This window comes from Caenorhabditis remanei, chromosome I, assembly GCF_010183535.1.
Source record: "Caenorhabditis remanei strain PX506 chromosome I, whole genome shotgun sequence".
NCBI lineage: Eukaryota > Metazoa > Nematoda > Chromadorea > Rhabditida > Rhabditidae > Caenorhabditis > Caenorhabditis remanei.
The window spans coordinates 5,561,214-5,578,870 of record NC_071328.1 but is presented as its reverse complement, the minus strand read 5'-3'; the positions used below and the strand labels follow the sequence as shown (position 1 = coordinate 5,578,870).

At 39.0% G+C, this 17,657-nt stretch overlaps 7 protein-coding genes across 7 annotated transcripts; 2 read left to right on the top strand and 5 right to left on the bottom strand.

Annotated features, from left to right (window-relative positions):
• Nucleotides 1–10: 10 nt before the first annotated feature.
• On the bottom strand, nucleotides 11–1,170 carry GCK72_000959 (uncharacterized protein; the record flags this gene model as incomplete). Its single annotated transcript, XM_053722771.1, has 4 exons — nucleotides 11–379; nucleotides 599–694; nucleotides 745–936; nucleotides 1,096–1,170. The coding sequence occupies 4 exons, from the start codon at nucleotides 1,168–1,170 to the stop codon at nucleotides 11–13; spliced, it is 732 nt and encodes a 243-aa protein (XP_053591416.1).
• A 3,867-nt stretch (nucleotides 1,171–5,037) lies between these two features.
• GCK72_000958 (uncharacterized protein) lies at nucleotides 5,038–5,521 on the bottom strand (the record flags this gene model as incomplete). The annotated part of the gene is made up of 3 exons (XM_053722770.1): nucleotides 5,038–5,082; nucleotides 5,207–5,358; nucleotides 5,407–5,521. 3 exons carry the CDS (start codon nucleotides 5,519–5,521, stop codon nucleotides 5,038–5,040), a joined length of 312 nt encoding a protein of 103 aa, XP_053591415.1.
• Nucleotides 5,522–8,584: 3,063 nt separating this feature from the next.
• GCK72_000957 (uncharacterized protein) lies at nucleotides 8,585–10,579 on the top strand (the record flags this gene model as incomplete). The annotated part of the gene is made up of 2 exons (XM_053722769.1): nucleotides 8,585–8,612; nucleotides 10,308–10,579. 2 exons carry the CDS (start codon nucleotides 8,585–8,587, stop codon nucleotides 10,577–10,579), a joined length of 300 nt encoding a protein of 99 aa, XP_053591414.1.
• Nucleotides 10,580–13,586: 3,007 nt separating this feature from the next.
• Nucleotides 13,587–14,571, top strand: GCK72_000956 (uncharacterized protein; the record flags this gene model as incomplete). Its single annotated transcript, XM_053722768.1, has 4 exons — nucleotides 13,587–13,790; nucleotides 13,837–13,962; nucleotides 14,008–14,064; nucleotides 14,302–14,571. The coding sequence occupies 4 exons, from the start codon at nucleotides 13,587–13,589 to the stop codon at nucleotides 14,569–14,571; spliced, it is 657 nt and encodes a 218-aa protein (XP_053591413.1).
• Nucleotides 14,572–14,647: 76 nt separating this feature from the next.
• Nucleotides 14,648–15,371, bottom strand: GCK72_000955 (uncharacterized protein; the record flags this gene model as incomplete). Its single annotated transcript, XM_003098778.2, has 3 exons — nucleotides 14,648–14,836; nucleotides 14,908–15,036; nucleotides 15,141–15,371. The coding sequence occupies 3 exons, from the start codon at nucleotides 15,369–15,371 to the stop codon at nucleotides 14,648–14,650; spliced, it is 549 nt and encodes a 182-aa protein (XP_003098826.2).
• A 203-nt stretch (nucleotides 15,372–15,574) lies between these two features.
• On the bottom strand, nucleotides 15,575–16,115 carry GCK72_000954 (uncharacterized protein; the record flags this gene model as incomplete). Its single annotated transcript, XM_003098784.2, has 2 exons — nucleotides 15,575–15,703; nucleotides 15,777–16,115. The coding sequence occupies 2 exons, from the start codon at nucleotides 16,113–16,115 to the stop codon at nucleotides 15,575–15,577; spliced, it is 468 nt and encodes a 155-aa protein (XP_003098832.2).
• Nucleotides 16,116–16,691: 576 nt separating this feature from the next.
• On the bottom strand, nucleotides 16,692–17,657 carry GCK72_000953 (uncharacterized protein; the record flags this gene model as incomplete). The annotated part of the gene is made up of 2 exons (XM_003098790.2): nucleotides 16,692–16,898; nucleotides 17,310–17,657. The coding sequence occupies 2 exons, from the start codon at nucleotides 17,655–17,657 to the stop codon at nucleotides 16,692–16,694; spliced, it is 555 nt and encodes a 184-aa protein (XP_003098838.2).

Here is a 17,657-nt window from a genome sequence, read left to right as displayed (position 1 = left end):
GTAAATACAATTAGGCCTTTCTCGATTGTCTTCCCTTGAAATGATCCATCGAGTGAGTGATTCCAAAGTGGTCTCCATACAAACTGATCACTTCAGTTGGGAGAAGACCGGCGAGAGCCATGAAAATGTAACTGAATTTCGGGAGAGCCAAGAATGCTCTATCAGTCAGAACAGCCTCCATGATACAATCGACAACATATTCTGGCTCCATAATTGGGAGAAGAGTTGGCCATTTTGTGACGGCTCCATCGAACATTCCAGTGTTGATGTAGATTGGACAGACTACGGTTGTTTTCACGTCTTTTTTGAGGGAATACAGTTCAGAGGCAAGGGAATCATTGAATCCAACGGCACCATGTTTTGAAGCACAATAGTCGACCTGGAAAGACAACTTTTGAATTCAGAAATTTAGTGAAATTGAAAGTTCGACACTCTCTTCAATCGCTCGGACATTCAAGCCTGCGGTATATCATTTGGTACAGTTGGTTACATTTTTGACTTTCGTTCTAGGGGTTCTTGGTTCGATTCCCACCAAAAACAAATTTCTTTTTTCGGTTTTTTCTACGGTTTCTAGGCATTTTGTTACTTCTATACTCACCAATCCTGCAACTCCGCACTTTCCAGCCATTGACGCAATTGTCACAATGTGTCCCTTATTCGACTCAAGCATTGCTGGCAAGAAGTTCTTTGCGGTCTAAAGTAAAGTCTTCCTTGTTTTTGTTCTCTATTTTTGTGTTTTCTTACAAAGAAAAGAGCATTTGTGTTGACTGCGACTGTCTTAATCATGAGCTCATCTGGGCATTGGAGGAGCTTCTTTCCGGTCACAATTCCAGCATTATTGATGAGAATATCAACTTTTCCAATGTCTTTTTTGACGAGATCAGCAGTACGATTGATCTCTTTGTAGTCTGATAAATCGACTGTATATGCTTTTGCCTGGAAAAAGTTATGCAATTTCGCTTTTTTCTACATTTTTTTTGATTTTGTGGTTTTGTTCTGCTAATTATAAATAATGTTTCGGGCTTTTAAAGATTTTTTATTGTTATTTTGGTGTTCAGCATGTTTGAAAATCTCGAAATTCCCGGTTTTCAGAACTTTCTCCAATTTAATTTCCGATTTCCCAAGCACCGCCCATTTCAGTTTCCCAACGACACTCCGAAATTCCGGCATGCGCTATGTTTAGTCATTCAAAATTTAAACTTGAAGCTTCTCCCATTTTTCGCCTATTTTTTTGTTTTTCTCTCAATTTTCAGTATTTTTCAGACTTCAAAGTGCATTTTCTGTAAATAGATGACTCTTTCCAAGTCGGAGGTGACCGCAAAACCTCAAGAAAACTCTAAGTAGGCGCTATATTCTGAGCAAAAAGATAAATAATTTTTATCTGATTTTCAGCTCCGAAGAAAAAGAAATGGAGGATCAACAGGATTATATCAACGAATCGGCATCGAATTTCAAAGGCGGACCAAAGCCAAAAGTAAGATCAGATAAGAAAGAGCCGTGACAAAACATTTTTTATGATGAGAAAAAAGAATAGCGAAAAAGGAAGCTGAGAAAAAAGAAAGCAAGATCCTATCAGCTTACTCTTATTTATATATTTTCTTACAAATACAATTTCAATTTTCAATACTCACCTATTCACCGAAATCAACAGCCAATATAAATGTATAATCATGCGGATTTCGGAACTCCTAGAAGCTCTGCCCCACCAGTAACTTTTCGCTCATTTAGAAAACTAAGATTTCAACAAAAATCTATTCAGGGCTTTTCGCATCCACAACCACTTTTGAATATGAGCCTCGATAAAAAATTAGACCCCCTTCCCTACCCGATTGCAAACTATGAAACTACTCAAACCTGCTATCCCTATTATCAAGATTCGATGCTTACGAATCAGGCGGTTAGTCATAAAATGTTGATTAGTAAATTTTTTCGCTTCAGTACTACTGGCCACCACAGTGGAATCAGAGTTATCCCTACATGAGAGCTATGAGTGCATCAATGACATCATTATCGTGCAGAGATCATAATGTGGCATTAATGAAGGTTCTTTCTTTTAGAAATCAGCAAAATATCATTCCGAATCGAATTAGAAACCTACTTCTAATTCCCTTCAGTTTCAGACAAAGATTTGCGATCACTGGCGACGCTCCGGTAACTGCTCGTATGGAGATTCATGCTGGTACGCTCATGGAGAAGATGATCTTCGGAAAGTGGTAAGATTTCAAGAGAGGAAAGGGAATATCAGCCAATTTTTTCAGAATATGTATCGTAGTAATCGGAATATCGAAGATAAACTAACTGGCGAAAACGAGAGACCGTACGGTAGCACCACTTATCGAGGTGTCTCCAATTCGATGAAGGATGACCCATCGACGATTTCGAAGAATTCTGAAGCTCCTCCGCCATCCAAACGTGTATCGACTAATGTGAAGGGTCTCACTGTCAACATTCCTCCGAATATCGCATTCAAAGAGCAAACTGCGAATGCGTCTATGCCGTTGTCTCCAGCTCAAGAGCGATGGATTTCTATGTCAATCGGTACTCAACCATCTTCTACTGTCGCAGAAAAGGGAAATGAGCCAACGATTACGTCATCGGCATCTGCTGCCACTATAAGGAATGGGCTCGATAATGAGTCGGAGAAAAAGGCTTCGATGGAAAGTGTGATGGATAGAAGACCTGGAACAGCAAGATTCTTCCGTGATGATGATGCCGATGACTATGGATTTTTGGTTTGTTTAAAAAAACTTGCTCATCGGAATCGACCCTTTTGCAGTCTCCCAATCCGTTCACATATCCGCAAAGCTCGGTTTTCTCGGGCGGAAATCCGTCTCAAATCGCATCCATGAGTTCTCATGCACGTTCGTCGTTCAGTCGTGGACCTCACCAGAGAAACGCCATGGGACAACAGTTTGGAGGTTTGTTTAGTGTTGTCAAATATTTCGTTTCAGAATTTTTTTCTTGTATCGTTATGGTGCTCCTCCGAAGCAAATAAAATTTGCAGGCATGTCATTCCCACAATCAACAGTGCCCACTGCCCCAACTGGACGTCCTGCAACCCTCAACAACGGATTTAGTGATCGTCAACCATTCCAACTGACAAAATCTATTCCGACCACTCGTTCTGCGATTGTTGATATGCCGAAAATGACTGGTGGTGTCCCCGCTCAACAACAACAACCCTTCCATCCAGCTATCTGGAATGTAGCTGGGGAGCTATATCAACGTCAAAAAGACATAGAAACGTGTGGGATAAGAGGAGGTGGAACTGTTGAACAACAGAACCGAGACGCCGAGATGGCGAGACTTCTGTCGAAATTGAATGTCAAAGATTTGACATATCTTCGTTACATTCTTGATAATGGAATTCCCAACGAGAGGGATTTGGCCAGACAAACCTGGGTTAGTGAGTTGAATCAAGCTTATATCGGGAAAATCGATAATATTCAAAAGAAAATATTATATTTTCAGAACGAACTGATTAACAATGGATCTCAACCAAACCAACAACAACCCATGCCTACTCAGTTCATGCCTAACAATAACGGACTTTCAAGCACTGGTAATCACTTAAAATCACGTTAGCTTATCTAAAATGTAATCTTTTAGACAAAAATGGATCGGACTGTCATTGTGGACACAACACTCGTCGCAAGCTCTCTCACGATTCCTCCGCTATGCTCTCATCTCAGTTCCCACAGTCTCACCATCACCAATCCGCTGTTCCACAACATTTCGCTCAAGCACAACATCACCATCATCAACAACTTCAACAGCATCAGCAGCAATTCCTACAACAAGCTCAACAGCAACAACAGATGCTTCGCCAACACCATCACAATGTACATTATGGCAATGCACGTTTTTCGGCTGAAAATGAGTTGGCTGCTCCGCCGAAAATATTCGAATCACTTCTTCCATCAGATGAGAACTTTTCAATCTGGCTTGATCCTAAACCAAGAAAAGATTCTAACGGAGGAATTCCTGAAGCTGATCACTCGAATTCTGGAGACAGTTTGCTCGCCAAAATGGATGTTCTCCGTAGTCAGAAGTGTCCGATCACTGACGAAGAAATGATGATGAATCGTGGAGCTGACAGCAAAGAAGTTTCCGAGGGCAAACGCAGTAACAGTGAAAGCTCGAGTCCGGCTGTTCTCTCGCTCATGGAGCTTTTGAGCAGTGAGAATCTTCTTGATGAGTCGACTGTGCCACAGAAAACTACAATGTTCGATTTCGACACGCTCAAAATAGCGGAGACATTGCGATCGGATCCGACACTCTCCGGCCAATCTTCGGAAGCATCATCCACTCAAAAGAGTGAGTCGCCGATGTTCTTCCTCGTCGATGAGAAGACACCAAACTATTGTAAGAATTTCTTGAACACATTTTTAATTCCACATTTAATTACCTTCCAGGTGACACTGGTTTCCAACAATCGGGACTATTCACTCCAGCGACTCCACTGTCCACTACCACTGTCCAAACGCCATCATTCATGGAACAATGCGATTTTTTCGCAGCCGCTGGTTCATGCCCATTTGGTGATGGATGTCATTTGAGCCACTCCATCCCAAAGGATCAACAACAACAACACCTTGAAGCCGTTTAAATTTGATACATCCCCCTTGTAATAATTAAATTCAATATTATCATTTTTCTATTTCTCACCTTATCGAAAATCTAAATTTTAAACTTTACTTTAAGTTTCTTTCGACTTTTGCTCTTTTCTTTCATTTCAGTATTTTTTCCAATTTGTCCAACTTTGAAAATCATTCCTTTTGTTCTACTCGCCTCCGTTCGTCGGTTCCACTTTTGTATGTATTTTTCTTGTAGAATCTCGAAATTCGACTTTCTAGTTTTTAACCGTCATTCGGCCGTCTCATTCCCTATTTCCCCGTGATTTCAACTCAAATTAACGGTTCCCAGTCAGTAAAAGAACCGTTAGTAGAATAGTTTGTACCTACTTTAATCATTTTCTTTTGTTCCATTCACCCCTGTTTCCTCTCCCCCTTTTCGCTCTTCTAACTGTAAGGCCATTCAAGCACTCTCCTGCCCAATTTCACTCCCGTGTGTTTCCCCCTTCTAAAGAATATAATAGTAGAACTAGTATACAATTGGTCATACCCCCTGCAATGGTGCTTCGAGTTCAAGTTTTGTAAAGTTTTAATGGAATGTTAAATAAATGTGAGACATTTAACCCACTCACCTCAACCCCTCGAGATTCCAACTCTTTCAATGTTTCCAGATTTCCACCTTCATTGATATCCCACAAAACGATTCGGGCACCAAGTTTACCGAATTCGTAGGACATGAGACGTCCCAAACCACTTCCGGAACCGGTGATCAAGACGGTTTGACCTATTAATTTTCATCCAGAATTTGCAATGAAGTCTGATTTTCACTCACCTCGAACATCTTTTCGTGGCAAGAATCCAGTTGGGAAAAGGTTTCGAATCGTGGAAAGAATAAGAAGAAGAATCGCTTTAAGGGTGACGAAAAGACTTTCCAGAAAGTCTTCCATTTCGGCGTTTAGAACTGAAAATGAAATGGTTGTTGACTTGACCAACAGTTTCTTATCATAGAATCATTGTGGATTGTGTTCGATAAACATTTGAAAACGATAAGGAAATAGTGTGGAGAAGTGAGAGAGCCGGCAGAGAAAGGTAGAGTGGAGCCAAAACTCCGGGAGAGCATGTTCTGGAATTGGGGTTTAGAGATAAAACGTTGGGAACATATCTAATTTTTTTATTTTATATTGACCTTTCACTCAAGCAACATTAGTGGGTTCATGGCGCTCTGGTATACGCTTTTAGTCCACGCGCAAGCACTCGAGGGTTCGATCTCGGCCGTGGTGAAAAGATTTTTTGGTTTTTTAATTAGTTGTCAAACGTTCAAATGACTCATTTTGAATGTTTCCCTATAAAATTTCGGGAAAATTCAGAAATTTTGATAGTAGACTAGAATAGAAAGTTGAACACAGCACAATAATGTTGTGTATGAATGAAATTGCAAGATTGAAATCAAATCGAAATTGAAATGAATACAACTGAAAAACAATTATTCTGTCTCCTCCTACTCCTTCAACTTCTTCATTCTCAAAAACTCGTTATTTTTGCTGAAAAAAATGTTGGATGGAATTTTTGGGGATTGTTTTTTGAATCGAGACTTTGTCAGTGTGAAATTTCAATTTTGTTTAAAAATGTTAGTCTATTTTTCTATTTTTTTCCAGAAAATACAATTCCAAACATTTCAGTTTTCCATGGCACAACTGAAAATTCTTGGTCTAGGTCAATGCATTAAAAAAAATTCCTGTTCAAAAAACAGAGTACACAGTGGAAAGACCACATTTTCAGTCTTTTCATCGCTCCCTCTTTTTCTGCGAATCTTTCGAAATTTCAAATTTCGTCCAGTTAGAAAAACAGATGATACAAAGTACAAAATCAGTAAACAAATGGGTCATTTAGTAGTTTCTTGATAAGAAGATAAGATAACGTACACGTGGAAAAAAGGAAACGGGAAAAGAAAAATGGCATAAAGAACAGAGAACAAAAAAGGAAAAAAGGATTCACGTCGAGAATAAACTAGTCATATACTGGTAATTCACGTACTTGACACGAAATGAAGGCGTCAAGCATGAGTAAGTACGGTAATTATATGGGGATGTTGTTATGACTGGGTGTTCGTATTAAGAATCAATAAAAAGTTGACTAAATTGAGCTCAGAATCAGGTAAGTACTGCATTTATGAAAATTAATTTTAGAGATTTTTAGAGAAAAATGACAAAAATGAATGTGTGTCCTTCTGGCAGGAATTCTTATTGATGCATTGCAGGTCTGGGAAATCCTATACATAGAGACCGCAACATTTTTTTCAAACTATTTTTTTTATTAAAATTTCCATCCGGACCTGTTCTTCAGGTAAATAGAAGTACACGCCCAAATTTTTTCCCAAAAACTTCAGACTCTCCGAAGTTTCAGGTCTTTTTGTGATCTATGGTTTCTACTGAGTTTCTCTTGGGGAATTCTTATAGTTATTATTATAGCTATACAATAAAGTTGTGGACCACGAAAAAGATGTTCCAGACTATGACTACTACAGGAACATGAAAGTTTGAGACAGAATATGACTTTTTGCAACAGTTTTAGACATTTAGAGTTGCCACTTTTTAAAATGACAAAGGTGTCAAGACATTTGTTGTGTCAAGTTTCCTTGTGGTGTTCCCATCTTCACAAAAATTTGAATAAGAATAGCCGAAAGTATGACCTCAAATTCCGCTGATGACAACGTTTTTAGAAAACTAGATGTAAACCAAATGCCTCATAATGACTGCGATATTTGCAATTTTGAGTTGAAATTTATTAACTTTGAGCACGTGTCCTACCTCACTGATTGCTACAGCTCAACTATTTATTAGATGCGTAGATAAAATCTTCATTTTTGTAATTTACAACTTTTTGTACAAACTTTCCCTAGCGAGTTATACAGTATCAAATTAAATGCATTCGCAACGGAGCGTTTCAAGGCAAACCAGTGTTTTTAAAGCTACCGATGTGCTGAAAGTTGCTTATTTCTATCTGCAAAATGCAAGTGGAGTTTGAAGGTTAGACAGTTCTCAACGACCGAAAAAATTGAAAAAAGATAGCTGAAGGTCCAAAAAATGAGCAAAGGTTTTTTTAAATGAAAAATTGAGAAAACTGAAGATGAAACTATCTTCAGAAGTTAGTTTTCTGGTAAGAGTAAGAGAAAAGATAAAACTGAAACTGTATCAAAATGAGAACCAACAACAATATCTGGTGCTGTTTAAAAGTTGGTGATTGACCTATTCTTTAAGAAGTAACACGAACAACCAACACATAAAAAAACTTCTAAATGACCAACTTTTCCTCCCATTTATTTGTTTACTGTTTTCTTTTTCTCATCACTTCATTTTGTTTTTTTGTCTCCATTACAGATCTCTGCCCCCCCCCCCTCAACGTCTCCTATTTTTCAACGTCATCTGGTCCTCCCTATCTTCACCTTTTTTCAATTTGTTTTCAGGTGATGATTGACATCTTATTTCTTTTTCTTCTTCGTCTTTCTTCTCTTTTTCTCTTAACTGTAGGTATTCTAACAGAATAATTAGGAGAGGGCCGTAGTCTCGACTACAAATATGATGGAATTATTTGTTTGTTTTCTGTTTTTTAAAGATTCAATCAATTCGCTGATTTCTCTTTCTATTTTAAGTTCTATTTTGTGTTTGGATCACAGAAAGTGTGTAGTTTTGTGTTTTTACAGAAACAACAGTTAATTTGGAAGGAGACAGGGAACATGGGACATTTCAAAAGCATACTACAGTCTGACATCACTCTTAAAACTTCTGGAAGAATGGAAACTGAGATTCTCATTTTTATTCCTAGAACATTTTTGTCACGTTCTAAAAAAAGAAAGATACAGTACTACTGTACGATATACTTGTCGTTGGTAATACCACCTGTCTGCTTTTTTCACCTGGTATTTTTGTAGTTGACTACTTTTCTGTATACAGGTAAAGTGCGCTTCAACCGTATGCGGATGGACCAGGTTTCTGGTCCGTAACTGATCCGTTATGGCTATTTTCACGACTGGCCAGTCGCGTACGGTCCGTTTCCAAAAATCGCGAATGGATAGAATACGGCTCTGTACTTTTGCGCAGAAACGCAATTGTCTCGCACGCGGTTGGAATACGGATTCGCGTACGGATCCGTTACCGATGGCTGAGGTCTGAGGGACTAAAGACTGCACCCTCTTCCATCTATTTTTTTCTTGCTGAATTATTTATTTTTCTTGTTTGTTTTCTAATTTTGAGCTTTTTTCATTCGCGATCGTTCAAAATCTTGATTTAAAAAATTTTACTCGCGTGAGGATTGCATCGGAAGCCGTCGATACATTTGACTTTCCATGGAATTATCCTAAATTTATTACTTTTCAGAAAATGATTAACGGCGACAGAATGAAAAGATGGACGTTCGGGCCTCCGCCAGCTGCATAAAATGGATAAACGACTAACAATGGAAGTAAGTATCGCCAATACAAAATGATATTTTAATCGATTTTTTCAGAAATTCGGCAGTTAACAAGGGAAATGGTGCAGAGTTCGAATGGAACAATGCGGTAAAAGGAGCTACAAAATTGTACCGTACTCTCAATATTCCGATTTCAGGGGTTCAAGACTGGTCGAATCAGAAGTCATCCGCCGTCTCCGTCCCTGATTCGAACCTATTTTTGTGAACCTAATTATCCCAATTTTATGTGATTTTTATGTATTTATTTATGTATTAATTATGTAATTATGTATTAAATGTTATCTTTTTCAGAACAAACAAAATAAAATATCCATTTTGTATGGTTTGACTGGAAAAACCGGGGTTTTGTAGTAAATGAGAACAAAAATAGAAGGGATGAAGCGCTCGCCGTTACATTCAAACCGTTCGCGATCCGATCCGTTACTGATCGCATACGGACCCACATATGATTCCTATGCGGACCGCGCGCGACTTGCGGTGCATCCGTAACGGGTCGTTCGCGACTCACCTGTGTATGGACACATTTTAAGAAGTTATTAACCGGCAAAGTAATCTCTCGAGTTCATCGTCGCTTTTCAGTGTTGCAATTTTTGAGCTGTTTACTTTGATAGACTGTAATTTCTAGACAGGGATTTTACGAATAGTTGTTATGTACAAAAGCCCTACTTTGGATCTACACACTATAAATACTTGGCATTGTATAACAATCAGTGAAGCAGTCGAACACGCAAAAATGCGACAATTTGTGAGAGCAACAGTGAGTGTTCTTTATGATAATGTAAATAGATCAAATGTGATCTTTTGTATTTTTAAAAGTTTCATCTTCGTTTTTGTGGTTAACGACCTTTTGGTTCAAGACTTTCATAGACAGTTACAGAAAAGGAGAAATAATCAATTCCGCTTTGTTTTTTGGAAAAAACCAGGACTTGTGAAGGCAGACACAGAAGCTGAAGGTTTAGCTTTCTAAACCATTTTCAGAGAAAACACGAATACTTCAAGACTTCCGAAAACATAAAAAAAAATCAGAGGAAAATTCTCGAAAGAAGTGCACTCTCATAAACAAAGAACAAACTCCGAATTTACCAATTAAAAACTTTATTGTGACTTGTCATTTATTGTGATGCCATCTACCGCTCCTTCTGCAACTTCTTTCTCATTTTCTCATGAAAACACTGGCACCATATTGTTGTGCTCCGAATCCAACCGATTTGACTTCAGCTCCAGATCCATAGTTGTTGTTGTTGTTGTTGTTGGCCTTCTTTCCAGCACCAGCACTATTCTTCGCTGCTCCAGCACCACCTCCTCCAGATCCTTTTGCCATCACACTTGCTCCATATTGGTTTCCTCCGAAAGCCACTGAACGGACCTCGTTGGCACCTCCAGCTCCAGCGCCACCGCCTCCACCTCCGCCAGCTCCTTTGGCTCCGCCTCCACCAGCTCCGCCAGCTCCTTTGGCTCCGCCTCCACCAGCTCCGCCTCCTCCGCCTCCTCCGCCTCCTCCTGCAGCTCCACCAGCCTTTCCACCTGCTCCAGCATAACCTCCACCAGTTCCAGACGGCTTCGCGAAGACACTTCCTCCGGCACCCTGAGCTCCGAATGCAACTGAACGAACTTCTCCATTCGAATAGACTTTGCCATTTCCACCACCACCACCGCCACCTGCACCGCCACCTCCCGCTGGAGTTGGTCTAGCGAACTGACTGCCTCCGAACTGTTGAGCACCGAAACCGACAGAGCGAACCTGAAATTAAAGTTAAGAGGATACTCAAAAAAGAACAACATCTAACCTCTCCAGCACTTGCACCGGGTGGAGGTCCACCGTTGTTATTTTTCTGAGCATTCATCGATGCGGCAGCGGCTTCAGCTTCTCCAATACGATTGACTTGTCCTTGAATATGTTCAGGTGTTTGTCCAGTGACAGTAGCTTGAACATTCGCTTGTGCCAACTCCAGTTTCTCCTTCATTGCAGGTGTTATTTGAGCTCCATTCTTGATGCACTCATCCTTATTTGCTCCAGTTGGTACGAAGACAAGTTGATCATTCTGTCCAACAACAACTTGTCCAATGGCTTTTCCTCCGGGTGGAATCTCTCCTGGTTTCGCAGCAACTGCTTTGCCATCTGCATTAATGTAGAGATCAGCAACGACATCTCCCATCTTTGCGTTCTCTGGAATCGTGCATGGCATCAACTTGGCATCCTTTCCACCACCGAGCTCTTTTCCAGTGATTTGAACAAATTGGATCTGATCATCGGCAGTTTTTACAATGATTCCGACTGGAGTCTCCTTGTCTTTCGGTTTTCCTTCGAGAACTCTCATGACAGGCATTCCATTGTCAGCCACGTCTACTTGGACAGCAACGATCACTGAAAAAAAGACAGAAGTTATGGGAGTAATCTCTTTTTTCACTTACAATCCTTTCCGATCGCATCGACAACCTTCTGATCAACCTTATCAGCCACCGCCGCATTTGCAATCGCCTGAGAATTCTTTCCATCCATCTTAGCAGCTCCCAAATTGTTTGGAACGAATATCTCCTTTCCGTTGATCAAATTGAGTTCTCCTTCGAGATAATTGTCAAATCTCAGCTTATGGGCTTTGGTCAAACGATCATTTGGAATGAATTGAGGAATGTCTGCAATCAATTGGTTTTCCTGTTGGATTCAGACCTGAAACTCACTTCCAGCGCCACGAACGAGAACTCCCTTGACATGATTGAGACCCTTGGCCGGTGGACCAGCTCTTTCATTGTTTCTCGCATCGACGGGAACAATGATAATGGCTCCTCCAATACCTGGAGTCATGACTGCATCCGGAGTGAACGCTCCCTCGATTTTGTCTTCTTCATCTTCATCATCGTTGACGTGGCGGAGACCACCGATTTTGCTGGAATCAAGAGATTCAAACTAGCCCAATTTTCATAATTATACTATCATACACCCTCAAAAAAAGAAAGTAAACTAACTCTCGATCGGACATATCATCCACAACTTCTCCATCCCCTTTCTTTCCCTTTCTTCCTCTCTTCTTTCTCTTGTGAGCTTCACAACGCTTCACTTTTCCTCCATCCAAACGTTGACAGACGTTACAGAGAATGTTCGTGACACAGAAGTATTCCTCTCCTTCGAAGGCCACACGATAAACTCCGAAGCCTTCGTCCACTTTGAACTCGGGAGCCAACTGGTTACTCTTCTTTCTATCCTCGATTTCCCTCGGTGTCAAAAGAGTTCCAAGTCCCTTGTCGATCATCGCAGCAAGTTCTTCTTGAGTCGGCTTCCTCCCCATTATTTTATCTTTCGATTCTTGTCAAACGTTTCGCGTTTTTTTGTGTTGCGGAAAGTGTTTGAACTTCTCTTGCTTCTCACTGTCTTGAGAATTGAAATAACTAGATTTGGGGAAGGTCGGGGACAAATTGACTTAGGGATTTGGGACACGTAGATTTATAGTGGATTGGAATTAGGGGGTCACGGTGGATAGGAAAGTCGGGAATATCACGAAAAACTCGCTAGAGAGTTCACGTTTTTTACCCGGACATTATAGCTTTATTTAAATAGGGGTGGTCAGACTTGCTAGAACTGCCATAAACCGCTCTTTTCAAAGCTTTCTCTATGAATAAGTTCATTCAAGTCCCAGAAAGGTTTCATTCACTAATAATAAGTTACCGTCCTGAAAACGTTTTTATTAAGACATTTTGATCCGCAGCCATCATTTTGAAACTTATTGGTTGTTCGGTGTTGGATTTGGATATGCAGATGCCGGGTGGATTCGAAGTTCCTTTTTTTTTAACATAAATTCAAATTCAAACGAAATTCGTCAAAAAATTTGGAACGCTTCACGAATTTGCGTGTCATCCTTGCGCAGGGGCCATGCTAATCTTCTCTGTATTGTTCCAATTTTAGTATATGTTCTCGGAAGAACAAGATGTGATCAAGAGGAGGCTGTTTATATAGGGACGTCTTGGGAAGTCACCGACATCTCACGGGTTCCGCCCGTCACTGTGTAGACTATGGGAAAGGGGGCGGGGCGAAGACCAGTGTGTGTATATGGATGGGAATGGAGAATCTTGTGAAAACTGTAGTTTTCTGAATTGAATTTTAAATATTTGGAATGGAATAATTCCAGAACTTCTGAGAGTAGGGGACAGGAATCCGGCGTCATTTTTCAAATTGTGCGTTCTGAATCCTTTTTCTTTAAAAAAAAGTTTTTCATAGAAGTGGGCAGTTGAAGAATTTTTTCGAAATTCTCTAGAGCATTGCTCAACTTTCTAAATTTAGCGGATTGATAAAATTCGAAAAAATCGGGAACTCGCTGTGAGGGATTTCTCCTAGTGGATCTCTTTGATCTTTTTTCCAACTTTTTCAGTTCAATAAATCAATATTATTCTATCTACGTACCCAACCATATGTGTAGTTTAAACCCTCTCCCCTTTATTTTTCGTCACAAAATATACCATCAATACCCAAATAAAAAAGATCAACCACTCGATTCGTAATTCCTTCCGTTGATCCCCTCCACCTCACTAGTTTATTTTTCATTCACTTCCGACATGATTCTCTACATTTTTCTCTCACTTATCCCTCTGGTGTCCACTGGTTATCATCATCCGTCACAAGATTGTTCCGGTTTCTTCAAATATGAGAATTCGTGTAACCAACTTATTTTGGATCTTATTCATGACTGGTCCACTGCCAAACCAATTCCATCTGTGAAAATATCGAAATCTTTGTATTCAGATTGTAGAAGTGCATTGGTCAGTTCAAATTTTTGAAAAAGGAATACTTTTTTTTAACTTTGAGGAATGCGTTAAAATGATTGACTGTGAGGAGAAAAATGAAGAAATTTCAAAGAAAATGGCCGATTTGGCTGAGCTTTGTAGTGGAATTGCGGCGTTCTCTTCATCGTTTGGAAGCTGTATCACTGTTGTGAGTTTATATTAGAAATTTGTGAAGCTCCGCCCATTATTTCAGATTCAAAGCAAGGAATCGTCTCAAGAATATCCATGTTTGAAATATTGGAATAATCCGGTAAGTGTCACAAGAATTAGTTCGAAAATTCGTTTTTCATTTGTGTAAAACTGAAATTTTGGGTGCTGTCTATTGTCAGAACTGCCCGAAATGGGACTGGTACAAATCAGAAATACACCCGAAATCCGATACTCAGCGAATTAGAGCCAACTTTTTCAAACGGTTAATTCTACGAGTCTAACCTCAAAACCATACCTGCATTACTGTATTTCTAGTCAACCCCATTTCTCTTTCCAGTACCAAACGCCAACCTGCGAATTCTTTGAATCAGAATACGACTGCGCTGAGATGATTGTGGAGAATCAATGTGGACTGAGATCTTTGCAAGAAATGAATATGAATAGAAAGTTTATTACGGAGTTCTTTGGATGCAAGATGCCGATTGAGAGCAGAAATGAGACGAAAACGATTTATGCAACAGGGAAAATCGTTTTGGATGAGGGCAAAGAGTCAATGCTTCGAGGTGCATCAAATGCTCGACTAGATGATTCTGGACAAGATGATTAATTTCAGTGTTGTTTTCAGTATGAAGATGTATAACCATGACAGAATGAAAAACATTACAATAAGACATAAAGAGTTATCACTTGTCCAAGCAGAGCATCGATTTCACTCTTTCCTCATTTCTCATCATATCCTTCAAAACTTCATCGCCGCATTCTTTCTGTACAAACTTCTGAAGCTCTGAGAACTCGTCATCCGATAGTTCGCATTTTGGTCTGGGTTGTTGGTCAGTGGTCGTGTTTTTCAGAGTTGTGAGGTCGAATTTTGTCTGAAAAAAACTTGTTTTGAATGAAGCTGTTCGGATATCCGGACAGACAGAGAGTTTTAAAGAAATCCTACCTTCTCCATACATTTACTGAACGGTCCCACATTAAATCCATACTCATCACATGCTGATTTCAAAAACATCGTTCCGATTCCAAGTAGGCCTCTCAAAAAATCAGGCATCACAATTGTATCTATGCAGTTCTGAAGTTCATTGTTATAATCCGTTTTCTGCGAGAGATCAGGAGAAATTCCAAGTCTTGGCCAACATTTAAAAAACTTGAGATTTAAAAACAACCTTTACCTACCGTAACATCAATACACATTTCATAAAACAATTCCATGTTTGCAATGGTCACATTCCTGAATCTCTTCTGTTCCAACTTGATTTCATGAAGAATATTCTTCATTTTATTCACTTTCGTCAAGCATTGTTCTGGACTATTTGGAGGGTTTTGAGATGGAATTGGGAAGCATTGAACAATAGAAATAATTGAAGTAGTGATGAGAAATAGCAGCCAGAATTGCTTGAATGACATGGTATTCTGTAGTGAATTCGATATTCACTGCTGTGAGATGAGAACGTTTTCCGAGAAATTGTGTTATGTAGAAATGTTTATTGACGATGAATACGGAAAAGATAAGACAACACAAAACATTCAGAATAAAGATAAGATAGTAGATGTTCTGGGAATCGCGCTCAATTTACAGGAAATGTTTCACTTGAACTCAAATAATAATCTTATTCTTGCACATAGTGCTTCTCACGTAATCCTCGTGGTCCATCATCGGTGAATTCACTGCTGTCGAAAGTGATCTGGTTTTGAAATGTCGATGAGTTTGATTTCAGTTGGGACTGTGTCGTTTGGGACTGAAAACTTATATTTTATAGTTATTTTCATCGCATTATCGGGGATGGCATCCCAAAAATTCCTTTAACTCACCTTTGAGATACATTTAAAACATTTTTCAGTATAATAGCAAAGCGAATCACAGTGTTCCTTAATCGCAACCAATAACTTGGACCACTCCTGATATCCGGGATCCGATTCCTCTCCAATATTCTTCTCGAAACATTCAATAGTTTCAGTACATGCCAAATGCAATTTCTCAGTTGGGTCATGGATTTTCATCGATTGTCCAGATAGTATACCATCTAGTACATTTTGCATATTCTCGAACTGAGATGAACAGTTATGTGAGTAGTCGTCGGATCCACCATAGTAGAAATATATCAATGGGAAAGAAGCGAGAATGAGAATAGTGTAGAAAAGGGAGGTCATAGTTGAAATGATTCAAAAATTAGCACATACACTGCTGACAAGGTAGAAAAATCGATCGACATCCATTTGATCTACGGGAAATCTACGCGGTCTCCCAGTCTCCGAAAAGAACTGCTAGAAAATTTTTGATCTACTTTAAAAAACAAAAATTTTGAGAAAATTGCAGGTCTACAACTTTATTTCTTCAATTTTTAGCTAAAAGCTCTAAGTCAGGAATGTGGAAATTTCAGTTTTATAATAGAATGAATTCAGAATAGCTTTAAAACTGAAATTTCCACATTCCTGACTTTGAGCTTTTAGCTAAAAATTAAAGAAATAAAGTTGTAGACCTGCAATTCTCTCAAAATTGTTGTTTTTTAAAAGTAGATCAAAAATTTTCTAGCAGTTCTTTTCGGAGACTGGGAGACCGTGAATCTGTCTATACCTAAGGATTGTCATTGGGCTTGGGTAGATCTCAAGATTACTGTAGATTACTGTATTTAACTTCTAATTTACTACAGTATTTCTTAATTTCAAATAATATTTATTCTTTTTTATTTATTTAAAAACAAATCACAGGAAACGTTTCATATGAACTCAAATTATAAACTTATGCTTGCACATGGTGCTTCTCACATAATCCTCGTGATCGTCCATATCCTTAAGAGCCCAAAATCCACATTTTTGCTCAACAACATTATGCAGTTCTTGGTATTCAAGATCGGTGAGTTCACAGCTGTCGAAAGTGTTCTGACTTTGGAATGTCGAAGAGTTTGAGTTCAGTTCGAACTGTGCCGTTTGGAACTGAAAACTTATATTTAATACAGTGCTACACATAATCTTCGCCTCGCCTCAGGAAAGTTCAAAATCTGAAATTTTCAAAAATTTCGGGAATCCTTTACCCATTTTATGAAAAGCAACGTTTATTTTCTTAAAAACATACCAAAAAGTTAAAATAAGAGAGGTTCGGCTAAGATTAAAAAAAACATTATTTTTCATAAAAATAAACCTGAATTTTTTTGTTTTTTTTTTAAATCAAATTTACATTCGTACACACATTTGTGACCCAAGTTGCCATATTTTACTTCTTGGATGCACTCCCAAAACTTCGAAAATTCAGTTTTTGAGTTTTCATGAGGTGAAGCTAAGATTATGTGGAGCTGTAGTTATTTCAAGCGCATTATCGGACACATTCTAAAAATTTTTTTGACTCACACTTGAGATACATTTGAAAAATAGTCCACTCTGATAGCGAAGCGAATCACAGATTGGTTTAATCTGAATCCGGAAGAGCTTGGACCACTCGTGATGTTCGGAATCCGATTCTTCTCCAATATTCTTCTCGAAACATTCAATAGTTTCAGTACATGCCAAATGCAATTTCTCAGTCGGCTCATGGATTTTCATCGATGCATAGTGTCCAGATATAATACCATCAATTACGTTTTCCAAATTCTTCAGATGAGATGAACAGTTATTTGAATAGTCGTCGGATCCACCATATTTAAAATATATGAATGGAAACGAAACAAGAAGAATAATAGTGTTGAAAAAGGAAGTCAT